Raw genomic sequence first — 19,280 nt, forward strand, 5'->3', positions numbered from 1 at the left:
GATTAAGAGGCCTCCTGCAACAGACGAACAACATAGTGATTAAAGATGTATTTTATTTGGGGATGAATTTGTAGCACATAAAAGAGGGGACAGTTTTTAAGGAGGGGAGAAGTACTGGCTTTTGACGCAGACTTTCCTTCACTGTTATTTTCTGTTGACCAAACTGGCTTCCCCTTCCACCTTCAACTTCCATAAAATTGAAACTGCTCAAAACTAGTTTGGAAACGGACAAGTCCAGAAAAGCCACAAGAGCAGCGATGGTCCAGTCTAAATCACAGCTCGGAAAGGCTACTTGTCTGGACCCAGCTGGTCTTTGGATGACCGATATCTATGTCTTAAAGAGTCTTCCCTCCTTTCTTTCTACGCAGGTCAAGTGTCACAACTAATCCAAGCTTTAGCCTGGGTGGCCTTGGGCCAGTTGCATGTAGTCCCAGGGCACCCCCCTCCCGGAAGAAGAGAATGGTCAGCCACTTCTGAGTCTTCTCTACCTGCAAAACCTTCAAAAGGGTCACCATAAGTCAGAATTGACTTGATGGCACATCATCATCATCGACAGTTTCTGGAGAAAGAAGTTTTGTGAGCCCCCACCCAAGCGTTGTCTTTATTCCTAGACTGAAATTGATAGCGTTTTCCACCCCTCCCTTTAAGGAGATATGATCGACAACCTTCCACAAAAGGAGAACTACAAAATAGCAAAGAAATGCGATGCATTTTAGAGGATTCTTTGTGTTTTGCCCTCTTCTTCACTTCTGGAATCTGAGTTAATTCATGCTGCTTCCTTGAAATGTGGCAGATTTCGAAAATTGCACTGAACCTTTCGGTGACATTACCCACTGCTGTTTGCTAGAACACTTAATAAAATGAAATTCCATTCCAGATTACCTCTCTTCCTTACATCTTTCAAAATAAATGTATCTGACATATACTTTATGCTTATCAGTATTCATGGCATTTTCCAATACCATCTGTTTTTTTGGAAACTCATTAACAGATTTCTGCATCAGTACAATGTAAAACTAAAGAAATACGGAGAAATAAGATTTTAGATTATTTTGCTCCACATCCCCAGAAAAACCAGTTAAACATTATAGGTATTCTATTTTAAAGGATAAATGTATACAGCGATCCATTTGAGTCTGGCTTAAATTTTAATGAACATTTAAAATTAATATAGTGGCAAAACCTTAGAAACCCGATTTCATTGTCTTTCATTTTGTTCTGTTGCTGTTTACTTAGTTAAATGTCTTCAGTATCCACACAAGAGATCACCCAAAACATCACCCAAGAGAGATGGTATTTAATTAAAGGTCAAGTGGAAGAGCATAATTATGCTGCTTTGTATTTTTAAAGCATCTGCTTAAGGAAAGCTATCAACCACTGCAAGTTTCTGTAGCCCTGTTTTTAAAATGGTATCCGTAACAAAACATTAAACGTATCAGGATAAATACTGGAGATCTAGATTCAGTGGTTTCATCCTACTAGCACAAATGAATTTCTAGAGTATGCCAAAAGCAGTCTGTGTACATTTTAAACAAAATATCTTTAGAGATGATTTAAAACTTTGCATTCTGCCCTTATCTGTCTCTCTGTCTGCAACAGACAAGGACGGCTGTACAAACAGTTTATGCATATGGCTCAGTCTCATTACACAATGCGAACCATCTTAGGAAACTTGTTTGTAGTGCTACCTACCATTTGTGCAAGCAATTAGATCCAGGAGAAGAGATGAGCAGAACCTGGTTCATCCCAGTTCGTAAGGACGGCAGTTACAGGAGGAGCTGCTGATCCTTTCCCCTGCCTCCTCAGCCGGTCTAGCCACTCACCAGGCCCAGCTTGCCTGCTTTTTCCGCCTCCTCGGCAAATCTCCCAGTTGCAAGCAAGAGCACAGACTTCTCTGCCCTTCCCTTGTGTGGGAGATCAGCCAACAGGGTGGGACAGAGAAGCCTAAACTGTTGCTGAGGCTGGAAGATCAGTTGAGGAGGTGCGAGAAGCTAGGCCTAATTTGCTCTAGATTAAACCACCAAAGCACTCAGGGGAAAAAAATACATTTTCCTGGCCAGAGATTGCTTATAAGTAGATTTACATATAAATTAAGTATTCTCTTTTTTCTGACGCTTAGTGAAAAGAACTGACAATTATAACTACTAAGAATGTTGACATGATTCATCAGTCTTTTTATAAGCTGCTTTAATTAATTTAAATGTTTCTCATACATATTAGAGTTTATAGACATGTTATCTATTAAAGTCTCGTAAATGAATGCCTTAAAATTGTAGAGAAGGGTTTTCTATCAGAACAGCACAATGGAATAACAAATTCATCTCTTAAGTCGCCAGTAGAGTTCCTTGTACATGCAGGCGCTGCATTCACACACACACACATACATGTCAAACATTTTGGGTTGAGAGACAGGAAACTCACCAAAATCTGCAAACACTGACTGGCCAACCACAACAGCATCCTTAGGTTTTCCCTTTACATGTGTAGCTTTGGAAAAATTGCCATCCTATGAACGATAAAATTTATTGGAAAAGTCAAAATACTGAATTGTACCAATCCTTAAACATCTCACGTGAATGTGGAGGAACTCCAACTATAAAAACACAAGGGAGACAACATATTTTCATGCTTCCAAGACCCAATATATGCCCGTTGGTTTAGGGTAGTGGCCGCAAACCTTTTTGGACCCAAGTGCCCAAACTGGGCTGGGGGGAGGATGAAGTAGCAAGAAAGAAGTCTGAATAATCATCTAAGCCTCTTTCCTCAATTCTCTAATGAAAAATAAAATAAAATCAAGCCATTTTTAAATTGTTAAAAAAAACCTGGAGGGAATAAGAAAGAGGCACTTTGTCAAAATGTGTTGTTTTTCTCTCCTTTCGTAAGCCATCATGCTGACTAATTAAGCGCCGGCAATCTCATAGAACATACGACATCACAACAGGAGTCCTATTAACGTATGCATTAGGGCAGGCATGGTGGTTTAATTGGCAGACATGCTAAAATCCTGCACAGGGAGGGTCCCAAAGGAAAACATCATCTCCACAAAGACACAGAAGTTTGGAAGCAACAATGAAGCTAAAGTTCTCATCCTTTACATCGTTAAAATCAGAGCTCTTGTTTCATAGGCCCTGAAGGTATATTCATATTTAATGTTTGCCTTCTCGAATGTAGGTGTATTTAGTCTCCTTACCTGATTCTCCCATACTTCAAACTGAATTTGGTTGTCATTTACTAAAGTGGTAAGAAATAAATCTGTAAAGAAACAAGAGACAAAAGTCAGCAGAAGACCATTATTTGCAGCAATTACATTTTGCATCAGAAGGTAGTTCTACCAGGTAGATTTTAGCCAAATATAAAAGGGTATAAGAGAGAGAGAACTATTGCACCATGGTCCAGCCACTCTTGAGCTTCTGCCCTGGGAAACGGTGGATTTCCTTTAGATCCCAGATGGCAACCAGTGACCATTTCCGCCACTTCCCAGTGGAACTGAAAAATATATTTCATTCTGGATTTAACATCTGAATTGAACCCAGGTTTCTGTGTGTCTCAGCAGTGATTTAAAAAAATAAGAAGCTCCTAACAACTCTTAAAGCTTGCATATTTGAGGACAGATACAAACACTGAAAAAAAATACTATTTTGTAGAATACATTTCCCACAGTTGATAAAAACAAGGTGCAGTTTAGCCATAAAGTCACTGCAATAGCTTCCTTTATTATGCTCACCTAAGGGCACATGGTACAAGTATTTCCCAATGTGCATATCGAGGGAAGGCCCTTAAAGCTACCTTTGATTTTGCTTAGATCGCAATACCTTCTTAATTGTTGTACATTTCAATATATCTGAATTGGGCTGGTATGGTAATACATTAAAGAAGTTGGGGTTCTAAAATGTGTTTTATCTAGGTTTAGAAGAAGCTAGTTTAAGGTTCTGTAATACTATCATTAAACAGGTAGTACTACAAGTAGAATCTTAAAAAAATAAGAAAAAAGTCCTCTATTATTTAAAATTGATCACCATTTCATTCAAGCATTTTAACATGGCACTTGAACCTCAAGGCGGTAACACTAGGCAGCACTAGCTCAGGGTGGCAGTTCTATCACAGAAGCATCACCATGCCAGTCATTTGGCTGAGTTGGGGCCATTCAAAGATCTCACCATCCAAGCATATTCACAAAAGGTTAGGTAATGTGACTCTGGCTAGCTTGGTGAGTCAGTTGCCCGGTGGCGAGTAAGATTCTCAATTGTGCACTATGAAAGAAGACATACAGCCGGTGGAAACCAGTAGAAAACTCAACCCAGCAAGATTTATTCTAAAGAAACTGTGTATAAAACGACAAGACCAGAATAACAATAAGCATCTCCAAAACAAATAGGGATTGGGTTTGTTTTTCTTAAAACCAGCCAGCAATACAATAGCTGTGGTGTCATGCAGCTTAGTGATAAAACAAAGAATGTGTTTAGCTGTTTGGTATGTGGGAGGAATAAATGAGAGGATTTTTTTTAAAAAAAGAGTCAAACTACAAAGAGCTATAAGAAAGAGGATAATTTAAATGTCTAAAAGGTTTACTAAGTTAACAGTGCAGAGGTGCTTATGGAAATACAGTACATGGATGTTCCATGTACCGTAATTCATTTTGTCTTTCTGCTCTTTTTTTCCTAAGATGAGATTGCCTTGGCTTGTTCTCTTTTTTGCATTCTAGACCAGGGAAGAGGAGAAAATGACATTTTTCCCCCAGAAGTGGCAGTGTAAAACGTCTGGTATAAATCACATACCTGCTCAAAGTTTAAGACAAAACTGTCATAGAGAAGTAGAAATAAAACAATATTATACAGTACTGTATAGCAGTTTTGGAAGTATGCGGTATCTATCTGAGATGCCTCTTAAGTGAAAAGCAAGAATGTTTAAAAATATACTACTTTAAACTACATATCACTTCTATTTCCAGTATTAAACTGAAAGCTTCCAATGGTTACAGTTGATTGCTGATGAACAGACAGTCATTGCTCTATCCATATATTTGGTTAAAGACCCAGGAAAGCTTGCATTCACTATCAGCCAGGCAACTGGTTAAGTTTAATACCAGAAGCGCCAATCAGAATGATAACTCCCAGGGCAACAACTGTTACTATTCCTTTTGCTTACTGCATACGGTTAGTGGAAATAAGCCAACTTTAAACCGTAGTTTATGAAATCGGCTTGTTTTCATGAACTATGGTTAACATTAAGCCCCATTTAGGGCTCAGGCCATGTTCTAAACTGCATTCCAACCCAAAGAAAAGTTGATATAATGGAGCAACTCCTCACAGTCACAAGAGAGAAGTGATGACAAGTAAGGTTGCTAGGTCTGCAATTTCCCATTCCTTGGGACTGGAGAGTGTGGGGAGTGGGTGGGTTGGGTGCAAATCTTTGGGAAGTAAGTATGGACAGACCCTAGGGATGCCATGAGGTGGCCCCCTGGGTAATTACTACAAAATAACATGTATCCATGAGTTTGCAGGTTAGTGTGAGATAGAAATGTGGATTTCCTACACCACCTCCTAAACAAACATTACGTGCTGAGCCATTGAGACTTGATACCAGTTGGGAGTGGAAAGGAAATCGCACAAAAGCTGGGACACGCAATCAGATACAACTTCCTCCTCCTATAGTACTACAGTACTCAACCAGATATTTGTCTGCCTGGAGACTCGGGGACAGGAATAGAAAACTCCTGAGACTTGGCAACCCTAGTCAAGAGGATTGCTCAAGCTAGGATGAGAGAGGGCTTGCCTTAATCTTTTAACCTTAATCCGTGCTTCACCTTTGGAGTTCAAGACAGTTGGAGCTACCCTTAACCGGGCAAGCATACACTTCATGCACGGGACGCTGACACTCCCCTTCAAACATCCATCAAATATGATGATGACTATAATCTACTAAAAACAAGGAAACAAGCTCATATTCTCAGCCATGAACAGCCGCAAGGTAACCCTGTTCAGCTGCATTTTAGCACCCATTATCTATAAGCATTCAGTTTTCCTTCCTGATAGTCCTGCAGGAACAGAAATGTCTTTTATTAAATAACATGTGTGAATAAAACCCGGTCATAACTTTTAGGTGCCACAAATCAAGAGAGTGCCCAGCTAACCAAACATACAGTTCACTCTTGGAAGTGCATCTGAGAACACAACATCTAAGTCAAGTATCACAATTTCCAAGAGTTAAGATTAGCCACAGTCTCTCCAGGTTCAGATGACGTCCTAATCTGTGGGCCATTCAGAAGAAATGTGGAACGCATACGACCTTTTTCTCCTGACTTTGCTGGAAGTACAAGTTGAGAGGGAAGTTAGGTTTGTTCTCTGTGTGATAAACCATGGTTAGCACTGAACTATATAGTGAGACCCCATGCCACTAATCACCTCGTTTACGTATGGAATGCTGAGAAACTTCCTAGTTGGTCCCCCCATATCGTTGGGTGGATTTAAGGCCATGCTATGATTTAAACCAAAACAGCAACACTGGCTACTGGCTCATGAAAATCCTTGGGTGAATAATCACTTGTAAGCAATGCTGCCTTTCAAAGCTAGACAACTAATCAAATACAAAAAGAGCTGGAAAATTATACATAAATGTAAAAAAAAACACTTTATAAGGAACATGGACTATGGATTATATCAGATTTCTAAAGCAGAGCTTGAAACCAATGTTTTCAAACACTGCAATTGATTTACGACAGTAAGTGTTAAACACTGCTTTGAGAAGTGATTATATTGGGCATAACTAACTGCCATCTATGGATAAGATTGACTATGTCTATATTTTAACCCTGAAGTTTTCATTTAAACATACAGGTATTAAATTAGCTCTCTACAGATAAATTATGTTTCCAATTATGCAGATCAACTGGGATTCATCCTCTGGGACTTTCACATTCAAAGCTTAGCAATGAGCACCAGAAATACCATTTATTCTGGGCACAAAATGTGTCTCTTCACCATGAGCTATGGAACAAACTTCACTCCACATCAGCAGGCTTTAGAAACTCATTATTTTTATGTTCAACACTTCATAAGCTAAACATTATTGTAAGGAAACCAATTAATTTCTCATTTGCATTGAGCATCTGATTCTCATAAAAAAACAACAATAACTGGGGAGGGTACTATACCAACATTATGCAGAAAGCATCCGTCCTTCCCCCCACGAGATCTGCCTCTTGAGCCTGTTGCCCTTTGGTGATAAAAACTAAGCATCAGCTTACTTGATAAGACGGAGAGGAAAAGTTCTGGGCCATTAGCAGGCACATGGGTAGAGTTGGTGCAAAAGAGACACCGGTCTCATACCCTGAGGTTGGAGCTGCAATCCCTTGCCTACGTCTCAGTCATTAACTCAGAAGGATACCGTTCTGAATCAAAATGTAGAGAATCCAGTCTTTAAAAGCCGGCAAATGCAAGCAACTGCAGCATGTGATGGGGAAGGCCTCCCACTTCTACTGAACTGCCATTTGTTTATTTAGAAGATTTCCACCATTTTTACTCTGTGCCTTCAAGCCAACTTTTAAGCTCCAATTAAAAAAAACCTATAGCAATCAACATGATAAAAATTATAATGCTGCATGTTCCACTAAAGCCATTAATGTTAAATGGATATTGCTTACTACTAAAACTTTGGGGGAAGAGGGCTACCCTTGGCTTCGTGTCCAAAGGATACTAATAATGGCGCCAGCGAACTCTCCCCGTAGAGGAAAGGCCATTGCCAGGGCACCTGGAAGAACGGACAAGCACAGGGGAGAGGCAGAAATGTATCTATGAAAGGTTCCAGCTCCCTTTTCTGAGTTCAGGCAGTCCCCATCCCTAGAATGCTTTTAATTTGCATTTCGCTGCTTCTTTTGCAATGTTATTAGGCTGCCTGCTCAGATTGTTGGGGTGGGGGGGACAGGGATGGTTTCTTTGATTCTTTTGATAGCCTTGTGAGGAAAACGGCCTTGGATCTGGGGCTTGTAAACTGCTGGCCAAGTACTGGATTTATTGCTAGAAAGGAAGGAATGGAGGTAGTTAATAAAGCACTCCCTTTGCTGGTGTAAGGAGAGATGCTACCTGCATGACAATTAGCAATGCACAGGGCAGAGCAGCTGCCATTTTCCCCCTCCTGGAACGCCTCTGCCCGCCTGCTTGCAAAACCTATTGCACAAAGCATCCAGCAGCTCTTGAACAAACAGCCAGCTCGCATTAGTTTCTCCCTCCACCATGCTCACACGGTGAAAGAGGCTTAGAAAGGGAAGCCACATTGAAATTCACATGGACTGCTGTTGAGCAAAATCTTTGCCAACAGCCACTTAATTCTTTTCCTGACTCTCACGGCGCTTCTCTTTATTCCAACAGGAGACATTGTATGTGACATTTACATGTTTATTTGCCTTCATTACAACCGTCTCGACTCAACCCACTGCATTTTGGAATCCCACTGAATCTCAAGAAGCTGCAGTTGGCACACAAGGAAACTGGGAAAATAGAAATCCAAGGGAACAACCAAGCCATTGTGCTATTTTGAAACACCTATAGAAATTCCTTTCTCAAATGCCGTACTCCTCCCTACTCAAGTCTCTGTCACTTGGCATCGGCGTTCAGTCTGTGAGTTTTGGTTCGAGACAGGTGTTACGGATTTTCTATAGACCAGATCGTACAGAGCTGACAGGGGTCCTCACACAGGTGGGAAGATGGACACCCAAGTGAGCAGGGGGCTGGGATGCTTGAATGCTGGAGGCATGGCAGGTAATCCACGGAATCTAATGCTATACCAAAAGTGAAGCTGTGCAGTGAATGACAAGACAAGAGAAATAACTCAACAAAAGTGATTGACAAAAAGAAAGAGATCACATTCCGGTTTTAAAGTATGCAAGCCACAACTTGAAAGGAATTAAGCATTTGATCACTCTCTCAGTGGCGTTCCCCCATGGGCACTGGAAACTACACAGCTTATATCCCAAACCAAGTGGGGAAGAACTGGTTGGATTTTTGGGAAGTTGGCCAAAGAACTGCTATGGAAAGAATCAGCAAGTTGTAGTGGGTAAAATGGGCCTGGGTTCAAATCCTCACACACTGGGAGAGCCCAGGCCACTCATCTCTCAAGCTAACCTACCTGACAAGGTCCCAATGAAGACTGGTGCATGTTGAGAGCCAGCATTTCTTTCTTTGATTTTTTTTAGTAGTCTCATAATGAGATCACTTGCCCATTTTTTGTGTTGTGTAAAGACCACACAGGTTTATTTATTGTTTTTCCCCCCATGTTAACTATGTTACATTTAAGAATTGCGAAATTCGTAATGGCAATGCAAAAGGCAAGGAAAGAGTGTAACAGAGCAAATGTAAAAAATATATCAACACCTGTAGATACTCCTCTACCTCCCTGTCTAATAAGCCAGTTCTTTTAGACAGCAGTAATTTCTATTTCAGCAAATTGGTACACAAACCTCTGCTTATGTTCTTCCCGATAATAACTGTATTCAACTTCTAAATCTAGGGTAATTTTAAACTGCATAAAGTATCTGTTCAATACAGGATTTTACTTTAACTTTTTTTTGTTAAACAAATTCACAGCTATTAAAACGACTTCAATGCCATGGAAAGACGTGGTAAGACAAAAAAAAAACCTAGAGAGAGATGAATGAACTACAGATTGTAGGCATAACTCACTACTGAATGTAGCTTCTCACCCCTGCAATACTGAGAGTTCTCAGTCTCCCTAAAGAAGGACTGACTGAACTGACCATAGCGAAGTCAAGAAAGCACATGCAGCCTCCTAAAGCTGCATTCAACCCCATCAGCTTCCTCGGTATAAAAATCAGGTCGCGTTCTCCTCGCTGCTATCTGTGCAGAGACCATTATTTTGAACTGGAACCACTTTTGCGTCTTTCGACAAGGCTGTTTTCACATTTTGTATTTATCATGTTCTCCAACTCCATCTATAACACCCCGAGAGCTTACTATAGCAGTACACAGAAAACACATGGCTCAGGTCAAGGCTATTAATTCTGCTGATAAAGATGCTTTCAAGGCAAAGAATAATACTTGAAATCATAAATCTGCTTTTGCAACAAGATTAGGATTCCCCAGGACCCAGAGAGCAGGAGAAAAACTGTTAGCTCCTTGAGACAGATTAGATCGCTCTTGGGTTGTTGTTTTTGCTCCAGTCGATGCATGTATTTTTAAGACAGCGAGAGCTCATACGCTGTTAACCAAAGACAAAGTAGCATCAGGATTTGGCCCAATTTCTAGCAGTATCCATTTCTGGAATGCAAACACACAATTCTTCATGAGATTCCCTGTAAATGTACAGGGCGGACGGAATTTGGGCTCAGCAGTTCTTTGCTATTATAATCATCATCATCATAATCGTTAGTGTTATTAGAACTGTCTAGAATAGAGTGCTTGTGCAATGACAACTTCCAGTATCCCTTATTGTGGGGTTTGCTGGCTGGCTGGGACTGTCACGAATCGTCATGTGGCAACAACTGGTACTTATTCCAGACACTTATTCCAGACTTCATCTTCCCCTCCCCAGGTTCCTCAACCCATAGTAAGTGGCAGATAGAACAACTTGCACAGATATAAATGTCCTTCTAGGAAAAACTGAAGCTTTTGCTTCTGTCCTGCTAAGCCACACACTTCTCTGACATAAGCTAGCAAAAGTTGAGAACCACTCTTCTAGAACTCTTACATAAACTCCCATTCTTATTTTTATTTGTGTATATGCCACCGAGAGCCAGCGTGGTGTTCTGATTGGAGTGTCGGCCTAGGTCTCAGATTCAAATCACTGCTCAGCCATGAAAAATTGAGTGTGGGTGCCAATGGCAAACCATTTTGTGAACATTTCACATCCCCCATTAAGGCCAGAAGCAGCATGACGGCACATGACAAAAACAACACTTCCGTATGTCATAATTTAGGAAGAATAAGAGCAATCTTAAAAGCAGATGCAAAGGCAATTAACAGAGAGATGGAAGAGGAATGATAGCAATGATCAGACAGGAGAAAATGTGATCTATTTTAGTTACAAATGTATTTAAAATATTTTTTATCCAGCCTTTCTCCTTCAAAGGACCCAAGGAGGCTTACATGATTAAAAGGACAATATCCAGAAGTTAAAAACTATAAGTATACAAATATTTTTTTAAAAAAAGAATTCAATAAGTATTAAGGGTTCTGAAACACTGGCTTAGTTCCAATAACATATTTCCCATATGATGGGAAAGAGAGGTACAAATGGAACGAAGGCACAACACATTAGAAAAAAGAAAACGGCCAGAACATAGAGAATCTTTTAAAAAAGAAACACTCAAGTGTTTTAGCGTACTTAGTGGGATGATAGCACTCTTAGAATACAAAATGACCTTGGTCCCAAAGCTACTTTACAAGTTGGTTTTGAAACTCTACGGCAGAACAGATCTAAGTGCCAAAATCTTTGGCTACACGGAGCTACTCCCTGAGTTTTTCGAATCTTGGAACGCCACCTTCCCTTCGGGAGGGGTTAACACAGCAGTAGTTTGAAAATAGATTAGGTTTAAACCAAAACTGACACACAGCCGTTGAGGCAGGAAGAGATGATTTGCTCCCCCTTTTCAAACACACTTTAAATCTGTTAAGCTGTCTAGAGCGATACAACCGTCAAAAAATAGTTTAGCTGGCTCCACTCTTCTGCTACATCTGTCGTAGAAATAAACATAGTGCCTTCTCTACATGCTGGACGTGAATCTTTCCTGTTTTATCTTTGTGCATACCTCCAAAGTTATTTTTAATGCTAAAAACATTTCTTATTTGCTTCAAATCCCTCCCCAAGTCCCATCTATGTGTTGAAGATTCTGGATTGCGCTTTCCACCTCACTGTTACAACGCAACTACATCCAAGGACAGATAGGTTTAAGGAACTTATTTACACCTATTTATAGCATTCTTTTGCCATTCTAACAATCAAAGCTCTCTAGGCCCTTCAGAGGATAAAGTTCACATGCAAAAACAGAAAAAGACAATAAAGGAAAATGTGAAACAAAGGAACAGGTTTTTTAAGCTGGAAGATTGAAGGTCTTTTTACTTGGTATCAAAAACAGCAGTTAAAAGGATGGCCTTTTGTTAGGCCCGCAGTTAAAACACTGGAAGGGAGTGTACAGCTGGTCACACAGGACCCAGCAAAGATTATCCAGTAAGCTCTTGTCTCACCCTGTAGCCTTTCAATCAAGATGCCAGGGAACACTCCTTAGGGCAGACCTGGGCAAAATGCGGCCCGAGGGCCACATATGGCCTGTGAGCCGCTCTTGTCCAGCCCGCGGACAGTTCTGAACATCAAAACCATTTATAGCTTTTTGCCTAAAGTTGATCAGTTACTTATCTTTAACATACCACAAAAAAACTCTTTAGTGTTTGTGAAGATTAACAAGTTTAGAATAAAAACAATCATAACATCACTGTTTCATTTTATTTGTAAGTAAAGTTGGTTCGGCCCCCAAACACAGCTCAGATTTTTCATGTAGCCCTCCCTATAGAAATTAACTGCCCACCCCTGCCTTAGGGCCAGGGTGATGGGACAGTCAGAGTTCTGGACCAGAACCCATGAGTCCTGTGTCCAAATTCCCCCTCGGCCACAAAACTCAGCAGGTGACCTTGGGCCAGTCACACCCTCTCAACCCGACCTGGATTACAGGGTTGTTCTGATGACAACACAGGAAGAAAGACAGATACTTCTAGTAGCTTGAGCTCCCCGGAGGAACACTTGTTCGTCCGAAGACCAAACGCCCGTTTGGAAGTTCATGACCATCTCTAATTCTAACATTTCTAAGGAAAATACTGTGTTACGATATATAATGTCCAGCCTAAGAAAACTGCAACCCATACATAAGCTGTTTAAGACTCGTTACTCTTGTTTATTCATACGACAGCGAGATGAAGTTTAAAAGAATATCAAAATTATGGATTTACCTGCAGTGAAATCATTACTCAGATCTATGAATGCATGAGAGTGGGGTTTATACATTTTGTTTTGTGCGTCCAGTGCTGGTTGCCATGAGAGAGACCTAAGAAATAAAATAGTTAGAAGTGAGCTGTAAAAATATTCAGTCATGTACGCATCATTTATTTTGCATCCCTATGCCAATAAAAGGGTGTGAATCAGTGGATTTGTTTATTTTTTCACACCTATATACCTTTCTACTTAGAAAATGATTGTGTGCTGAAAAACTTACACTACAATACATCTGTTCACTTTTACATTTATGAGTCTTAGGTTGTTTTTAGATGGTTCAGACTTTAGTGGAAGAATGAGCCACCCAAGAAAATACAATGGCTGTCTTTTCATTCATGCTTTAATCAGGAGTGGCAAAATTTGAGAGTAACTGGGTGGCCCTTTTCCACTCACTTTGGAAGCCATAACATTTATAGAGGGACAGCTATAACCAAGTGAGCTAAAAGAAAATATTCAGAGACAGGGTGCAAAAGAAAGCCTGTAAGAAAGATCTCTAAGTTGGTTGCCAGGGGAAAAATATAGAGGTTTTCCCCGGTTCTCTTCCAAATAGTTGCTAAAACATATTTAATTCGTATTGCCAACTGCCTGTTCTGAACTTTGACCAGCTCATTCAACGATTAAGCATTCTTTAAGAAGATCTGGGCTTAAGATACTGATTCCTTAAAAGTCCTTCTTGGAACTTAACCTGATGCCCATTTCATGCCTCAGAATTTAAGTTTCACCTCCCCCAGTGCATCCTGTCATAACATTTAAGCAACAGCTCGTTCTGAGTCCAAAAGTGTAAGTGAATGACTTGTTTTAAAAACACAGCATTGAAACCCCAGCAGACTGCTCTTCTATGATAGGAAATCAAAGGAATTTTGATTTTTTTCTACTGATTTATTCATTTTAAATTAGCCAGCCCCTACAGCCTCAGGCCAATGATGACCTGTTCACTTTATTCCAGAGGGGCAGACAATCTCATCCAGGGGGGTGGAACAAGAGGGTGGTCCACTGATGTTATACTGACATTAGGGGGATGTGGGTTAAAATTCCTGCTCAGCGACAAAGCATGCTTTTAACTCTCTCTCTCAGCCTGAGTTACATTGCTGAATAAAGGGAAGAAACACATTGAAATCTCAGAAAGAACCCGATGGAAAGGTAGGAAAGGACAACTTTTACTAATAGAAGAACCTTGACTCTCTGATTGAACAAACTCTCCTGGAGACCCTCTGGGATGGGGGCAGAGATCATGCAGCCAGCCAGATGCTGCTGAACTACATCTCCCACGAGCCCTCGCCTCTAGCTATGCAGGTTGGAGCTGATGGGAGGAGCAGCAGCACCAGTGACATCTCAAGGACCACATGATCCCCCTTTCCTGTTGGAAGGAGGCCACCTAGTGCCCTGTGCAAATCCTTTGGTGTGCCCCCTCCTTTCCCCCAACACAACATGACAACCCTGGTTGGTATTTAATCCCCCAGGTGGGAGGCAGAGAGGACACTGCAGGCCAGCGAGCAGCATGACAGCGGAGGGATGAGCCCAGTAAGTAGACCACCTCCCTGCCAGGCTGGAAAAACAAGAGGGCTGCCAGGAGAGGGAAGTCCAGAAAATAAGCAAGCAGAAGTCACTGGGTGGGAAACAAAAATATTCATTAGCCCACAGGGAGCTGGCAAAAAAGCAGTGGGAGAACTTGCCCCCCTCTTACAGGAGCTGGTTTCATGCCTCCAGTGAAGACCTGCTTATATTAATTATCTCAATTACTTGGGCCTTTGCATGCACTGCTAATTCGAGTATGGGCTTCAAATATCTTAACCTACGTCATACACACGTTTTCCATTTCTGAACGGATAAAGACACCATGCTACGTAAGTCTGCTGTGATCTCTACAGAAGTCCCGCCTGAACATTTGATCCATTGAAAACTGAATACTGAGTTGCAAGGAAATAAAGCGTATCCCTGCTTTCTCTACTCTGCAAGGAGTTTTGTATAATCTGCCTTGTAACATTCAACTACCTTTTGAACAACATTATCTTCCAGGATAAATATGCCCACCCAGTGTGTTGCAGGGGGAGTGGCGGCAGAGAGAGCGGAGGAAAGAGAACACAAGGAAATACCCCTCCCTTTTTTGGGTTCAAAAACTGATTTTAAAAAAATGTTCCAACATAATCATTTCAAGGTTACGGTCGCTATCACACACACCCTTGAGGAATATGCAGGCTTTGTTCCGCAAGTCACGGATTTTAGATGGAAGTCATCTTGATAAAAATGAAAGAGATTAATGGCCAAGAAACTACAGAAAAACGCCATTCTCTATCAGAAGGGGAGAAGATCCCCCCCACTCTAGACTCTTGAAATGATCTGAAAATCAAAACATTGCTCTATTCTTACGAATACAAAAATAACTGCCCTTGTCCATAGAGACACCAACGTTTTTCTAAGACATCGCTTCTTAATAAGAGCAAAATGACAGTAATCTCGCTCTTTAAGTATAGGTATCGTAAATTACTAGATAATTTAACTAAACGAGGGAACCTTTTACCTTTTTATTTGAGGATGGTGCTCTTAGTTATGAAGGATACAAACAGGTTTCCATAATTAAAAGATTTAAGTGCCTAGGGGCTGCAAGTTAGAAAAACTGATGTACTGTTTCTATGGAAACAGTGAAATAATCTCATTGACTTCCCTAGGTCTCATGTGCTTCTCTTGCCACAATTGGAAAAAGCCCCAGGGCAGAGCAAAACATTTCACAACAACCCATTTCCTTTCTCTTGGTAAGCGTGGCCACTCTTCACATAAAACAAACCTGCAGCATCTGGATCTCCTCCATGGTGCAGGCTATCTACCCCCTGTCGCTATCCGTGTTCACATATGTTTTTGCCACCAATGAGGCTGCAATATTTGGTTGATTAACTAGATTAAGATTCATCAACAGCAATTTAGTTGACTTAAGAGTGGGCCACAATTCACAGGTTGTTCTCAAAGCATCATTTCTAATAAAAGTGTTTACAGAAAGGCAGATGGCAAGCTCCATTTCAAAACGCACTTCCCTGGTGTTGGTAAGAAGCCGCTTAAAACGGTCATATTTCAGAAATGTTAATTTGATGCATAGACAAAGGTTAAAGCAACTAATCCTTAGCCATGATTATTTACCAAGATTTCTTTAACTGGGCAACAGTCATAAAATAACTTGATATTCATATATATCCTATTAAAAGACTCAGGGATGAGCCATGTTTCACATGAAACAAAACTCCTGCAACCTACCAAAGAAATTCAAGTGAAAAGCAGAGTTCTACTGAGATGATCTCATGGAAATTTCTTGATACGTTTTTGTAACTCCTGATGTTCTGTTAGGGAAGAACTAAACTTTTTAAGCGATGCAGGCTTACTGCTGAGAATTGCAAGCTGGTGTGCTTCTCATACAGTACTTGTCTTGCTGTAATGTTTCACTGAACTTATATGTATCTGGAAACCATCACCACGCTTGATCTGGCTCCTGGGGCAGTGGTTGTCACCACAGTCTCGTAGGGAAGCAAAAAGCTGAGTCATGTTAGACCCGGGCATATCTATTGATTTTTTTAAAAATGAGGAACTGGAAATGCTTCAGAACAAAGGGGATGGCTTCCTGCCCCCTCCAAACCTTTGCTCCCCAGAGTATCTCTGGGGCCCATACAGTTTCATTATTTAGAAGGGAGCACAGTGGACAGCTGCACTTTGGCTGGGAAAAGCTCCTAGCCATTTGAAAGGAGAGAGAGAGAGAGAGAGAGAGAGAAAGGAAGTGATGATGGGATAAAACCCTTCATCAGTACTGATCGGTAAATACAGCAATTAAAGGAAGGGGCCAGAGAATCATATAAGAGACAGGGAGGAAATTATCTGTAATGTGGAAGGCTGAGAAGAAGAGGAAGGGAAAATCTAGGAGGGAATGCACAGGAGTGTGTGCCTGTAGGAGTGTGTGTGTGTGTGTGAGAGAGAGAATGTGTATGTAGGAGGAGTGGCATGATCCTGAAGGACAAGTGAGTTACTGGCATGAGATCCCATGGGGTGGAGGTGTGGAAGGAAAGAGTGTGTGACGGCTGTGGAAGAGATTATAACCTCAGGGAGGGTTCTAAATGTTTTGTTGTATTGTATTTAAGTTAGAATGTTCAATTTATATTGCTTTTATCACTTTGAAATGTGCGTTAACACAATTTAAGGTTGTTTTATCAGGATTGTTGTCTATTGCTATTTTCTGCGGTGAACCGCCCAGAGTGGCCCTTGGCCAGATGTACAGTATACAAATTAAACAAACACACACCATTTAAAACAGCATCAAATATCTAATAAAACTAATAAACTAATGAATAACAATTTGAATACTGAAAACAATGAAACACAGAAAAACAATTTAAGCAATTTAAAACCACCTAACACTGTAGAATTATGACAGACTCCACAACTCATTTAAATCCCAAAGGCTTTGGTAGACAGACAGATTTCAACTTGGTGGCGAGGTGGAACTCAACATCACTGCCATCCGGCCTCCGAAGCAGGAGCACTTCACAACGAAGGTGCCACCACAGACAAGGCCATTTTTCATGTCTCGGTGTAATCTTACTGTGTTTCCCCAAGGGTCTTATATTAATTTTTGCTTCAAAAAACGCATTAGGGCTTATTCTAAGGGGATGTTTTATTTTTTTCATGTACAACCATCTACATTGATTCAAATACAGTCACGTCATCTTCTCCAAGTTGCCGCACAAGGGTGGAGGGCGGGGTTTCACTTAACTGAGGCTTATTCTTGGGGTAGGGTTTATATGACGAGTATCTGGAAAAATCCTACTAGGGCTTATTTTCAGGGAAACAGGGTAATCATGGTTAATGTTACAGTCTCACTGTACACTGGTTAACATACTCCTGATACACAATATGAAGTCAAGAGTGGGTGATATTTACTAGACCTCTAAAAAAAAACCCCGCCCCACCAACATAGCCTAGCTTTTGACCCTACAGGGCTCTTCATCAGGCGGGGTAGTTCTACATGTGATGAGCATCCATTACTCATAAAATGCCAAAACCATTATTCAATTGAACAAGGGGAAGAAGAAATTGGAATCAAAGACGGGAAAATGGGAAAGAGGCCACCATCTATTCCTAGTCTTTTCCAACCTTTGTCATTTTGAATATTAATATCTGCCTAGTAATAATAATCCACATTCTAGGTTTTTTCCATCCTGCCACCAATACACAACACATAGTGCAGCTCTTCTACGTGAACATTCTCTTGACAGCAGCAGGATTTATGACAGCAATATTGTAGCATAAGCCCTTATAACGTAACGATGCACGTTCTCAAACAACATGGGTTCTACCTACTTGCCAAGGAGTACTTGTGGTTTATCCGTTTCATTTGTAACTCCAAACACATCGGGAACTAAGTCTCCATTGAAACTGCACCGCAAAAGCAACAGAAAAATGTCAGTGAACCAGCGCTGTCAATATATCAGCATATGAAGTAGACTAATTCACACGGTAAGATTTAAAGTGCTAATTACTATTATCTTTTTAAACACAGGATTAACCACAGATAGGAATAAGTCTTTTGAAGATAAACATTTTAAACGAGCACGGCTCCTAGTTTGTTTTGTTCTAATGTACAATTAGGAACCCTTCCCATAACAAGAAATATATATGTACTTACTCCATAATTAGCGGCTCATCATGAAATGTCCGGTTTAATACAAGTTTATGATTTATATCTAAAAACAAAGAAAGTTAGGAATGGTTAAACTCCATATATTAGGAGGTATTCTTTTTCTTGTTTATCTTTATTTATTTATTTATTTATTTATTTTTGGACTTATATACCGCCCCACAGTGCTACAAGCACTCTCCGGGCAGTTTACAATTTCATTATACAGGCTACACATTGCCCCCCCCCCCAGCAAGCTGGGTACTCATTTTACCGACCTCGGAAGGATGGAAGGCTGAGTCAACCTTGAGCCGGCTACCTGGGATTTGAACCCCAGGTCGTGAGCACAGTTTTAGCTGCAGTACAGCGTTTTATCCACTGCGCCATGAGGTAGGTATTTCAAGGAGATCTGGTATGGTGTGGGCGAAGGATCAGAAGACCTGTGTTCAAATCCCAACTCAAGCTATGGAAACCTGCTAGGGAGGGATGGCAGTGGTAAACCACACCTTGATCAGCAAAAAATAATATTGGAGTAGAAGTCAGAAGTTGCTTGATGTCACATGACACAAATATATTTCAAGCATTCGTTTTTTTACTTCTTACAGTTCTTTGAGTTTTATTACTACTACAGTTTCAA

At 40.7% G+C, this 19,280-nt stretch overlaps 1 protein-coding gene across 1 annotated transcript in view; it reads right to left on the bottom strand.

Moving 5' to 3' along the window:
- The window catches only part of ITFG1 (integrin alpha FG-GAP repeat containing 1), a 73,857-nt gene that overhangs the window by 50,466 nt on the left and 4,111 nt on the right, over positions 1 to 19,280 (bottom strand). Inside the window, exons 4-8 of the mRNA XM_020788251.3 lie at positions 18,653 to 18,710; positions 18,328 to 18,402; positions 12,951 to 13,045; positions 3,191 to 3,252; positions 2,422 to 2,506 (exon numbers count right to left, since the gene is read on the bottom strand). Of these exons, the coding sequence (XP_020643910.3) occupies positions 2,422 to 2,506; positions 3,191 to 3,252; positions 12,951 to 13,045; positions 18,328 to 18,402; positions 18,653 to 18,710 (375 nt within the window). The remainder of the gene's footprint in view (positions 1 to 2,421; positions 2,507 to 3,190; positions 3,253 to 12,950; positions 13,046 to 18,327; positions 18,403 to 18,652; positions 18,711 to 19,280) is intronic.

This window comes from Pogona vitticeps, chromosome 10 (genome assembly GCF_051106095.1).
Source record: "Pogona vitticeps strain Pit_001003342236 chromosome 10, PviZW2.1, whole genome shotgun sequence".
NCBI classification, from domain to species: Eukaryota; Metazoa; Chordata; class Lepidosauria; order Squamata; family Agamidae; genus Pogona; species Pogona vitticeps.